Here is a 13,216-nt window from a genome sequence, read left to right as displayed (position 1 = left end):
ACATTATAGATATGCTTATAAATCAAGAAAAAAACATTTATTGCTGTATTTATAAACTGCTTATTAATGTTTGTTAATGCTTTATGAATGACGAATTAACTGTTTACTAATGCTTAACTAATGATTATTGGTGTGATGTTATTATAAAGTGTTACCATGCTTTCTTTACTGGATTTGGCTGTGTAGTAACCGTGCTGCTTGATTAAGATCGTCTCGCGCTGCATTGGTCCAAACTGATAAAAGGTCCGTCAACCACACAATAACGAGTAACTCAGTTTCGTTTCGCTTACATTACATTTGCCATTTGATGTTGGGCAATGTTGTGGTCACGCCAACGTCTCTTTCATTATGAATGCGCTTGACACGCCTACATTTGAAGTAACAAAATTTTGGTCGGCAGGAAAAATGGTCCTACGAAACCATTCTGTTTGAAAATGCATACCGAAAAACGGTTAAATACGAATATGTGTATCGTTACACCCCTAATGAGAACCTAAGCATGCACACACATTTGCAGCGCGCGCCCAGAAAGCCGATTCTCAGATGGTGGGCAAATGCTGAATTGAGCTGTCTGTCACTTATCCTTTGGCTTGATTGGACACATTCAAGCACAATTACATTAAAAACAATGCCGGACTTGGTGAGAATCCTGGTAAACATGTTCTCTTCAATGAACATAGTTGAGAAATAAAATGTGTAATCCCGATTTAGTATCTGCAGACAGATGAGATGTTGTAAGATGTTGTAAGTGTAATTGTCATAACTTGTTACGAAATAAAAAGTCTCTCACCTAAAAAAAAAAAAAAAAAAAAAGAACGTCCTGTCAGACGTTATTCTTGATTTGTAACGCTCACTCTTCAATTGCACGGTTAAATGTAGCGGCACATGCTGTATATCACTTCACTAAAGAAAGTTGTAAATTTGTAAGTAAATGAAATAAAAGTACCAATTTATCCCATAACCAGTACGTCATGTGTTAGCTGGGCCTGGGAATGATTTACATGCAAGTATGATGTTCAGTCTATTCAGGAGCAGTTTCCATGTTTAATTAACAGTTCATGTTAGTGTATTGTGTATTTATAGTGACCGTCATGTCCATAACCCCAAAATGCCATGTTTTTTCACTTTGTATTATTTTGTATATTAAATGACTGTGGTGACTACCAACTAATTAACTAGCCTACTTATTGGCACTAATTATGCAGCTGTCTATTTAATGTTTGAATTTGATTTTAACATTGATTTTAACAGAGGTATAAAGGTATTCTTTGGGGGCTTCCACACTGGCAGTTTAGTTCAGATTGGGGCACGGTTCGCATGAAAAATCGCTAATGTGAACGTTGTCACGGGACCCAGGTGTGCATTGGGGTACCGAACCCGAGACTACCTGGAGGAGGTGGCCTGAGTTCGGTTGCTCCCGAACCGTGCCGCGGTTTGCATGAATGTGAAACCAACACGGACTTGGGTACGCACTTGTTCAAGAAGTAAAGTGACCAGTGCATGTGTTTTAGCTTATTGTGATGTATTCAGTTGAATAAAACACTTGATAGTGTTGCCTTGGATGCAAGCGAGAGTGAGTCTGCAGTGTATTCATGTATTGGCCGTGGAATGAGGGCAATCTCAAAAGAGTCCGTTTGCAAGCAGCAGAAGTCACCTTATGTGACACGCACAGTAAACCTGTATTGTTCTCTATACAGCAGCACATAATAGCAGCAAATTAATAAAAAAACACAATATATTGACCCGCGTTCTGTTTTCTATTACGCGCCATGCACGTTTGCGATGCTGTAATATGGGTATACCAGGGTTCGACAAAATCAAGTTGAGTGCGAGACCAGACCACGCTGCGGGGGGCGCCGGGAACAAACCAGCCCAGTGTAAAAGCCCCCTCAGGCACAATACAAATTTGTGGTGACATCCAATCTGAATTTAAAATCTATGATTTAATTGCTCCCTGAGCGTGATTTGCTAGGCGTTCATTGTATCATGGCTAAAAACCTCCTTCACAATAACCTTCTCATGCCCTCTCCATCGCAGTTTTATCTTAAGCTTCCCATTTCTTTTCCCTTTCTCTCCCTCTGTCACTCCCACAGCCATCTCGTACTCCTCTGCTTTCTTCCCATCCTGTTTTCACTTGTTCTCTCTCCTCCTTTTCCTTTCTGTCTCTGTAATTTGCTCAGAGGGGAGCTGACAGTGAGTTCTGATACATCCTTTGGCAAGCTGAAATTCTAGGGGAAGAGAACAGTTAGCATGAAAGAAACAAGCCCTCGCAGATTTATGAAGACATTCACCATTGTTCTTCCTTTACTGCAGGCTAATTTGCAAATAGCAATGTCACACTTCAAATGTTGGATACGGAAATAAGCCTCTTCTGCCAAGAGGCACAAGGACTCGAATCATGAAAAAGCACTTGAGGACCCATCAGGAAGACATTTGGAGAAAAGAATGTAGGAAATGTAGTGTCTCTTAAAGGGTTACATCAAACACATCAATGCAACACTCTCTGATTCCTTAATTCAGGCAAGATGTGAGGTGAAAGCGAAGGGTCTTTGGTAGGGTTCGCCAACGCCAACGTTCATGGTCTGCTGCTTCACTTTAGCTCTCTGACAAAGCTCCCACAATCCCACTCTTCCACCTCCACCTCAGAAACACACTTCACGGAAATCCTGGTTTTAACTCTGACAAAACTTTCTTAGAATGACCGATTGTAATGTTTATTGTTACTGTAATCATTATTATGTACGATGTACATTTACTTGAGTACTGTACTCAAGTACACTTTTTGAGTATCTGTACTTTACTTGAGTATTATTTTTTCTGGAAACTTGCTACTTTAACTTCACTACATTTGAAAGACAAATATCGTACTTTTTACACCACTACATTTTTGTCAAAGTCCTTGAGTAGAAAGTAGTGATGTTTTTCCATCTCTAAAACTGATTTTTTAATTTTTTAAAATTTATTTATTTATTTATTTATTTGTGGCTGACAGACTCAGTGACGTGTAGGGTCATGTGTCGTGAAGTTTGATGATTTAGTACGATTTCTCTTTACTAGTGATCTGTGAGAGACCATATTGTTGTTACAAGTAATGTTTTGAAAGTTTTGTTTTCATGGCAAATAATTATTTCTGTTGTGCTGTTTGTTAAAGCAGTATTTCTGTTGGGCAGTTGTATAGCTATTTTTATTTTATTTTTATTTTTATTTTTATTTTTTTGTATTTACAGACCATTTGATTCAAATGCGCATGAATGGATACACATAGATGTGTACTTCTTTTGTTGGGGTGGTAGGAGTGTTAAATAAAGAAAAAACGAAGATGATTATGGTTGTCTTTTTTATATATTCAGTTGTTTAATTTCTATAGGTTTTGTGACGTTTTTACAAACTGGTCAATGTATTCACTGGTTGCTTCAGAGTCATAAAGTCCTGTAATAATGCAACAATAATATAACAATCCATTGACATTTACTTTGTACTTTTGATACTCAAGTACAGTACTTTTAAAAACAAGTACTTCTGAAGTTTTACTTTATAAAAAAACGGTCTTTACTACTTTTACTTGTAAAAGTGTACTATTTGACCAGTAGTATCTGTACTTTCACTCAAGTAAGGAAGTTGTTTACTTTACTTATATATCGGAAAATTTGGCCGATATAAGCCGATAAATAATGGATTATGACCATATGATTATGATTGGAATTACTTTAATAAAGGAAAATACAGTTAAGTTCAACGTGCATATAGGCTTAAAATTATAATGGAAACATTATAATTGTGTGCTTGGGTCGTGGCTGTTAATGGTGAGATTTTTGTTTTTTAATCAGACTCTCACAAATTTTAAAAACTTGGATTTAGATTGATCGGCCAATATATCAGTTATCGACTTTCAAGTATAAATAATTATTGGTTATCAGCCAAAATGTTCATATCGGTGCATCCCTATTGTATATTATCACATCTTTTATGATAGTTTATGTTTTTCTGAAAGACTAATTTGATGACTGTTCCACCTCCTGAAAAGATCCCTGTTAACTTGGTATGTGCCCAATCAACATTGAATTATTAAAAACAAATAAATGTGTTTGTTTTGTCTCTCTTGTTTTCAGCTCGTGAGGAGAATGTGGCGACGTTCCGGGGTTCGGAATACTTCTGCTATGACTTGTCTCAGAATCCCATCCAGAGTAGCAGTGATGAGATCACTCTGTCCTTCAAAACCTGGCAGCGCAACGGTCTCATCCTCCACACGGGCAAGTCAGCGGACTACGTGAACCTAGCACTGAAGGACGGCGCCGTTTCCCTGGTCATCAACCTGGGCTCCGGGGCCTTCGAGGCGATCGTTGAGCCTGTCAATGGAAAGTTCAATGACAACGCCTGGCATGACATCAAAGTGACACGCAACCTGAGACAGGTAATCACGAGACCACAGCCGCTCTAGAGACTACTCACAGATAGATGGAGAACTAGTTCATGCTTTAGCTCACATGTATTTATGTAGCATATACTTTGAAATCAGATAATACTATTGGAATTACTTAATTAAGACATTGCATTGTAAGTTGTTAACTTGTTTTCTAATAATGGATGGGTATGTTCTTATTTTCTTCCTCTGTTTTCAAATCTTGAAGTCTTCTATCTCTGTTACTTGACGTGGTTTACTCTTAAGGGCTTCTAAACTTCTAAGCTTGACTTCAAGTCCTTTCAGTCTATGCTCCGAAGCTCTACAAGTGTCAGCAAACCTTCAAAGTTTTAGCTTAGAGACTGCATCAACTCGAAACTCTGTAGGCAGTGGTCGACAGTTATTTTCAAGACATTTGCATCTGGTACGCAGCTACAACAGCTTCGCAGTGAATCCTTAATGCATTTATTCACTCAAGAGACTACGGGCCTCATTTATAAAGATGCACCTAATCGTTTTAAATGTGAACATACCATTGTTTGGTAACACTTTACAATAAGGTTCATTAGTTAACATTAGTTAACTACATTAGTTAGCATGAACTAATGATGAACAGCAATTATACAGCATTTATTAATCTTTGTAAACGTTCATTTTAATATTTACTAATACTTTATTAAAATCTTGTTAGCATTAGTTAATGTGCTGTGAACTAACATGAACAAACAATGAACAGCTTTATTTTTATTAACTAACATCAACAAATACTGTTACAAATGTATTGCTCATGGTTAGTTCATGTTAGTTAATACATTAACTATTGTTAACTAATGAACCTTATTGTAAAGTGTTACCAATAATTTCAATTTGAAATCAACTTAAAAAAGAGCTTTTAGTTTCAGTTATTTCATCTAGCCGGTTAGGACACAATGTAATACATGCTCATTTTTTATGCTATCCACTTCTGCAAAATATTTGCCGTAATATTTGCCGCACTCTAATGCGACCTCTAATAATACTAGAATTATTATGTTAACATTTAATATTTTTATCTATCTATAAATTACAGGAACATCTGTCTGTCTGTGTGTCTGTTAATCGCATATCTCTCGAACCGTAGTCCGATGGATCTCAAACTTCACAAGTGTCTTGCTACGGGCACGAGTAAGTGCAGTGCCGAGTTTGACGTTGTTTGGATTAGAAATGCAAAAGATATCACTAAATATATCGCTAAAAGAAGCACACATTGGCTTTTGCCGCTCTAGCCGCTGGCCACTCCCAGAGACAGAGGGACGACAGGACCAGAGACAGAGGGACAAAGAAAGCAGATTTGCTCCCTGAATCATCGCGCTTATTCATTTGAGCACTCAAACACACCAAACCAACAATTGCTAAAAACATACGGGCACACCGCATTATTTTGCATGGGAATTTTGCACTAGTTAACTAAACATTGTAAGTTTTCCTTTGAAAAATATATAGCCTTTCTTACTCTAATTTATTTCTGTCTTGAAATCCATGGAATTGTCAATGGAATTGGATAGTATGTGGGTTTTATAAATGAAGCCCCTACCCAGATAACATGCATGTAATCATTGAAACAATGTTGAGTCAGTGTTGATGCGTCAACGCAAATTGCATTGAATTAACATTACAAAGTGATGTTGCTTTAGTATCACTCTTGTACCCTCAGTTAATGGTGAAGCAATGTTGAGATTTCAACCAAAAATCAATTGTAAATAGTATTGATTCAACATTACAAAGTGATATTTTATCAACACCACGTTTGCACCCTTAGTTAATGTTGAAACAATGGTGAACAAAAAAAATCAATGGTAGCTAATGCTATTGAATCAACATTACACTATGATTGATTCTACATCATTGATGCGATTGAATCAATTTGGAAATTAACAAAAATAAACAATAGTAATATTGTTGAATCAACGTGACACTATGATGTTGATTCTAAATCACTTTTGTTGAAACACTGAAAATACAACTGAAAAGCAAAGTCAAACAATATTGGCATCTGATGTATCAAGGTAATGTTGAAACAACATTAATATTGCAATTACTCTTCAATGGTGCGTCAGCAGATTCCTGATCATTTCAAAGTTTGGGGAAAACCTTTTAAAATATAAATGACACCTTTCCAGAAAGGAAAGAAATAGGAGAAAAACATTTCCACCTTTAAAAATTAAATTGGCTTCAGAAGTCTGATGTCAGTACCACAGATGGTTCAGCAGTTCAGGTTTTTAAAAATGTGTCTTACATCATGCCTCTTTTCATTTGTGTTCTCTGAAATCTGAAAAAGAAAGCATGGTGTTACTTAAGAACAAGTCATGCAGTTGTCATGCCATAATCACAATCAAGAATTTTAATATACTAAACACAATGTGAGTGACTTTTAAAAAAAAAGCTGCTGAACAATGTATTTTAACTATAATTATAGTATTGTTAAATTCTGTTTATTTAGCTAAAATCTATTAGGGCCAGTTGTTGAAAGGTAAGCTGATCGGATTTTGGTTATCGGATTGGATCAAATCTTGAAAATGGGTTGTTCAAAAGGGAAAGAAGGCAGTGGCGGTTCTAGACCATTTCAACGGGGGGGGGGGGGGGGGGGGGGGTTGTACTGTTAGAGGGGCCAGTTACATTTAGACCTTATCATTTTCTGCACTGCACTGAAGGCATAAACAAGCAAAATACCATGTTTATAATTATCCAACAATTTGCATTTCCATTATATTTTACATTTGCATTACATATTCAGTATCAGTCACAGTAGCTGTATTTGAATTTCCATTATATATTTTTTTACATTTGAATATATATATATATATATATATATATATATATATATATATATATATACACACATATACTGTATATATATATATATATATATATATATATATATATATATATATATATATTTTAATTAATTTATTTATTTATTTATTTATTTTTTGCAAAAAGATCAGCAAATTATCCCCTAAACTGGCCTTTTTAGGGGGCTTTCCTCTCAGGGTGAATGAGCTTTTTTATATATATATTTTTTATTTTTTTTCCTGACATCTTTGAAAGACAGAAGCAATAATTAATGCATCCTTGGCCAGGATATAATTATAAAATATGACATGATTTTAAAAGTGACCCATAAAATCGACTATGCAATACACTTTAATTTATCTAATGCTAATAAAATTATTAAGCCTATTTGGAGAGAGTTTATAATGTGACAATATGTCAGTCATCGTGATTCGTGTAATAAAGAAAATATGACTAGGCCTAGACTACTTGTTCTGAGCAGGTGTTGTCAGTGAACAGGCTGTGAAACTGTTGTCTAAGTTACAGACTGATACTAATTAACTGGGAAACGAATCGGTTACCTAACGTAACGTCGGTTCTCTCTAGATGAGGGAACAAGTATTGTGTAGTGTGACGGGAGTGTGAGACAAAAGACTGAAACGAGTGACTGTCACATATTTTGCACTTGACTTGTGTAACTGTTGTGACAGTGATAAAGTAGACATAGGCTAACAATTAAGCTATTCAGTTTAGTAAAGTAAAAATGAACTAAAAATTATCGCGTCCCCATTTGTGTTTTGTCTCAAAATAAGAAATACTTACAGTGACCCCATGTTGGCTCTTCTACCTGTTCTTTACACAGCTGTTAGCCCACATTGTGATATGTTGTCCCATTCAGAGCGCTGATTTGGTAATCTTGAAAACTGTGTATCTGGATCAGGGTGATCCAGTCCAATGTTGCTTTGAAAAACTGGCATAAAAGTAAGACGGATAACCTGATCCTGGATAGGAAAAAATGGGATTTCCAAATCCGGATCATTTTGATCAAGATTAAATATTTTGAACAACTGGCCCTTAAAGGGTTAGTTCACCCAAAAATGAAAATTAAGTCATTAATTACTCACCCCCATGCTGTACCAACCCCGTAAGACCTTCGTTCGTCTTCGGAACACAAATGAAGATATTTTTGATTAAATTTGAGAGCTGTACTACATTGGCTCCTAAGGGACTGCCTCTTGACGGCCCAGAAAGTCAATGAAGAAAATGTTTAAATATCCCAAGTGACTACCGTGGCTCAACTATATGTTTATCAAGCGACGCGAATACTTTTTGTGCGAAAAAACAAACAAAAATAACGAGTTTATTCGACTATTTCTTTTCTTCCTTGTAGGCCAGAAACGAGATTTGCTTAGATTTCCACGACGCATGCGCGAGAATTGCTATCTGCTTACACACTACTTCAGATCGCAATTCTCGCGCATGCGTCGTGGAAATCTAAGCAAATATCGTTTCTGGCCTACAAGGAAGAAAAGAAATAGTCGAATAAACTCGTTATTTTTGTTTGTTTTTTCGCACAAAAAGTATTCGCGTCGCTTGATAAACATATAGTTGAGGCACGGTAGTCATTTGGGATATTTAAACATTTTCTTCATTGACTTTCTGGGCCGTCAAGAGGCAGTCCCTTAGGAGCCAATGTGGTAGTTATACAGCTCTCAAATTTAATCAAAAATATCTTTATTTGTGTTCCGAAGATGAACGAAGGTCTTACGGGGTTGTTACAGCATGGGGGTGAGTAATTAATGACTTAATTTTCATTTTTGGGTGAACTAACCCTTTAATGTTTCAATATCAGAAGAAAGAACCATGGCGGGGGTGTCCGGTTGTATCTCCAGTCCTAATTAAACACACCTGAGGCAGCTAATCATGGTCATTAGATCAATGAAAACACCCAGCCAGGTGTGCTGGAGCTAGTCTTCATGAAGAGGAACAAACACCTCTGGGCTTTAGCCATTAACTATGGCCTCATTTACACTGTGAGTGAAATGTGACCCAATTCGGATTTTTTACTCATATGCGACATAGATCGGATGTGTTCTATGACAGTGAAAACAGGAAAAAAAATACATGCATTCAGATATTTCGAGATCGGTTTCAGGCCTCGTTCATATGTCGAAATAAATCAGATATGTGCCAATGCGACTGTCATGTTAAAAGGCAGATCAGATTTTCTGAGGCATTAGGCTACTTCTCCGTGGTTTAATGACGAGAGAAACCCCGACGCGCATCTGCAAAGGGACGGATGGCCCGACGAAACATTGTGTCTTTGTATAGGAGAGGAATGTGGACAACATATCAAAGCTTGTCTTGCTCATCCTAAAATTTTGGACCCACTGCTCCTCGTTAAAGCCCAAATGTCATGAAAGTGCATTTTTTTCACGTGCCATTTACGCCAAAAATTGTTTTTGCATGTATGATACTCACTTTATGGTATTTAATACACATGTTTACAGTGCATATCTGCAAACAAAACTATTTTTGGCAAAAAAATGGCACGATAAAAAAAAAAAAAATTGCTATAGACACTCACTTTCATGAGATTGTGTTGTAGGCTATGTTCCCACCAGTCCTTTTTTTGACCGGACGGTCAAAAAAATTGGATATAGGCAACAAATCAGAATTGGGCATGAAGACCTGCAGTGTAAACGAGGCCTATTTCTCAGTTCATTTTCTGTGAAACTACATAGCATTCAAGTAACAAGTTTATATTGTTGAATAAAAGAGCTGAGGTTTTTTTCAATGAGCATTTCTTTCAAAGGATAGTTCAGCACAAAACATTTTATTCTTTTTAAATTCTATTCATCATTTACTAAACCTCAAGTTGTTCCAAACCTGTATGACTTAATTCTGTTAAATATTAAAGATGCTATTTTAAAGAATGTTGTCATTCAGGTTATTGAGTTCCATAGTAGGAAAAAAAAAACAAAAAAACATGGAAGTCAATGGCTACCATCAACTGTCTGGTTACCAACAGTCTTCAGTGTATCTTCTTTTGTGTTCAGCAGAAGAAAGAAATTCGTACAGGTTTGGAACAACTTGAGGGGAATAAATGATGTCAGGATTTACCTTTCAGACTGAACTATCCCTTTGAAGCTTCAGATTCAGCTTATGTAGACCTTAATCTCTTTAAATATCACAAAATAGCCATCTGGTCACTTTCTCAATAAACACAAGATGTTTTATTGTGATTTTGTTTCAGTGGAAACAAGCTAAACTGAATGGAAATCAGTTACATTTCTCAAATTTAATACGGATTCATGAATATAAATGATTACCTGAATAAGCAGTGATAAGTCCCTGGTCAGGTGATTATGCTGTCGACAACAACTCAGTGTATAGTCAATGTCAGCATGTTAAATGTTATTGTCCATCTTTATCTGCCTTTACTACTAAATTAGCAATGTGCTCTGCAACTGATGGATTAAGACATGGGCTATGTTTGCTGAGTAACCTGCTTGCTCATGTTCATGTCTCCTGCACTTCAAGAAATCTGTTAAATGAACTTTATTCAGGAAATTCCTAATAAACTTTACTAAAGCAAGATGCATTTTTTAAGAATGTAGAAAAATAGATGCTTTATTCAAACTCTTTCATAACATTTTAATGTATATAATTACCGTCAGTAATACAAATAAGCATGCAAAACGAAGGAGCGAGAAATAAGGTAGATGCACCATTGAAACTGTGCTGGAGAAGTCATGTAAGTATGTCTGGTGCTTCAGCAACCAAGACTTCTGTATAGGATGCACATGTGTTTTCTCTCTAATGAGAAAGCATCAATTAGACAACTGAGAAGTGCACATCCAAAACCAAATGGGCGTTTACCAATCAGTGGCCAATTTCAAACTTCAATAAATAGGCTTGTTGGACTTGAACCGGCACTGCACAGGGGTGTGTTTCCCGTACAACGATGTAACTCGCTGCTTCAGAGTATGATGCATTGTTAAAGAAATCAACTAGCTAGTCATGACTGTGTCCCCGAAACCATGTTGTCGCAAATTGGTAGTTCAACCACGTTGGTTAATTATGTCAAACAGGTGGTGCAGTAATAACTACTTTTAATGAATCTGTTTGAAATTAAATTAATGCTAGATGTTTTGCTCTAAATTACGGACATGTCAATGGACTCAAATAACTAAGAAAATATTTTTCTTACTTATTTACTTTATTTCCAGATTCAATCATTGGCTCGTTCTTACATAGTAGAGCACGTTCACACATGCGCACTCTTAAAAAAACGGTGCTTTAAATCTATTGATCTATTTTGCTCGAGATACGGATTTATTCAGTCCATATGTTATAAAAACAAGAAACTCTGCTTCTAAGCACAGGTCGAGAGCTGTCGTTCCAAACACACAACTTCTGTTTGCGAATTGCTGTTTGCAAATATTCGTTGGAACGATGGTTTTGGGAAACACTGACTTGTTGAACTATGTTAATAACGATGGAACTTGCGACCATAATTGGCTAACGATGCTTTTAGGTAAACACGCCCCAGATCGATCAGTTTATGACATCAAAGTTCTGCGAGAGCCATTCAAAAGCATACGAACCGTCAGCTCTCTCATCACTCTCTCGGTGCTTTGATGTCATAAACCGATCGGTCTGTGCAGCGCCGGTTCACGTCGAACAAGCCTAATGTGTTTCAACAGACTTGCTAAAATCATGAAGGCCCTCCCCTAAACCAAGCCCCCTGTGGATTAGAGCAAATCAGGTAAAGCGGTTGAAAAACCCCGTTGTGGTTTGCCACAAATCACTGTTAGGTCAGTGTAACTGTGTTTGCCACCCATGTGTGCTGTTGGCTTTCATCTACATTTCAATGCTAATCCTTAAACATTTAAATGTCAACCTCAACCAAAATGTTGGTTTGGATCAAAACTCAACATTGTATCAATGTTACCATGCTATCTGGGTAGTGTTTCTCGTGTACACGAAGCCTTCGATTAATTAGCAGCAGTAAGAGTGTTTGTATTTGCTGGCCAGCCGTATGTTCATGGATTCAGTGCGAGTCTTCAGTGAGACCATGCTTGATTTGTTTGGCTGACCTTAAACTTCACTGGCAGGTGAGGCAGATTTATATGGAGTGAAAATATGAGGGCTTGACAAGTAAGTGCTTTTTTTTCATGTCACTACTTTGTTCAGACTGGTAAAAGATATAGTACATCCCTCATGTGATGTTTTCAGACGAGTGTACGAGCTGATAGACTGAAGGAGCTCTCTCTCTCTTTCTCTGTCTCTCTCTCTTTCATCACTGTTTTAAAGAATGGTGGGGACAGTTGGGGGGTGCACAGACATTCTGGTTTTATGTCTCATAATTGTGAAGCCTTAGGTCATGAATGATATTTAGATTGTAGACTAATAATTTAATAATGCCTGTTACGGTTTAAAAAAAGTATTGTCAGGGATAGACTAAACCTTTAGAAAATAGAGCTTGCTGGAGCCAGTGAATAAATTTACTTTATAATAGGTTTTAAAAGGTCTATTTTTAAAGACCTTATTAAGAACTCAATCAATTTAACAAATAGCTTGTTTTCACGTGACGTCACGCAACTGCGTTGCCATGGCGCGAAACGCAGATGGAGGGCAGGAAGTGATTTCTATATTTAGGAAGCACTATAACACACTCAAAATGCCTATGTTTTGCGTCGTTTACGGTTGCTCAAATCGATCAAACCACGAGGAGTTTTTATCGTGTGACACTTTTAGTTGTTGTTCATAAGGGGGGAAAATACAAGAAATTGACAGAAAAACACCAGGAAAAATGCCTTGTAAACCTACGTCTGCGGTCGGGAAGAGCCGATTGGGAAAATGCCTGTGTGTGTGTGTGCAGTGATCACTCCGTCAAATGTGAGTTAATACATTATTTATGTGGCTTATAATTACATTATTCAGGTGTTTAAATACACTATGTGGCTGTTTGTGTAACGTACCAGTTTCCGAACTTTGTAA

The 13,216-nt window shown here is 36.8% G+C and overlaps 1 protein-coding gene across 24 annotated transcripts in view; it reads left to right on the top strand.

The window, feature by feature from the left end:
• nrxn3b (neurexin 3b) overlaps window positions 1-13,216 on the top strand; it is a 431,860-nt gene that overhangs the window by 91,382 nt on the left and 327,262 nt on the right. For all 24 annotated transcript variants that reach the window (XR_016145978.1, XR_016145977.1, XM_089118444.1 and 21 more), the window contains exon 5: window positions 4,110-4,411. Coding sequence is in view for 22 of the 24 variants with exons in the window: in XM_089118444.1 (XP_088974570.1) it covers window positions 4,110-4,411 (302 nt within the window). In the remaining 2 variants the exon portion in view is untranslated. The remainder of the gene's footprint in view (window positions 1-4,109; window positions 4,412-13,216) is intronic.

The sequence above is a fragment of the Pimephales promelas genome, chromosome 13 (assembly GCF_988280905.1).
Source record: "Pimephales promelas chromosome 13, fPimPro1.hap1.1, whole genome shotgun sequence".
Lineage (NCBI taxonomy): Eukaryota > Metazoa > Chordata > Actinopteri > Cypriniformes > Leuciscidae > Pimephales > Pimephales promelas.
Note: the sequence above shows the minus strand (reverse complement) of the source record. Positions and strands in the feature narration are given on the sequence as shown.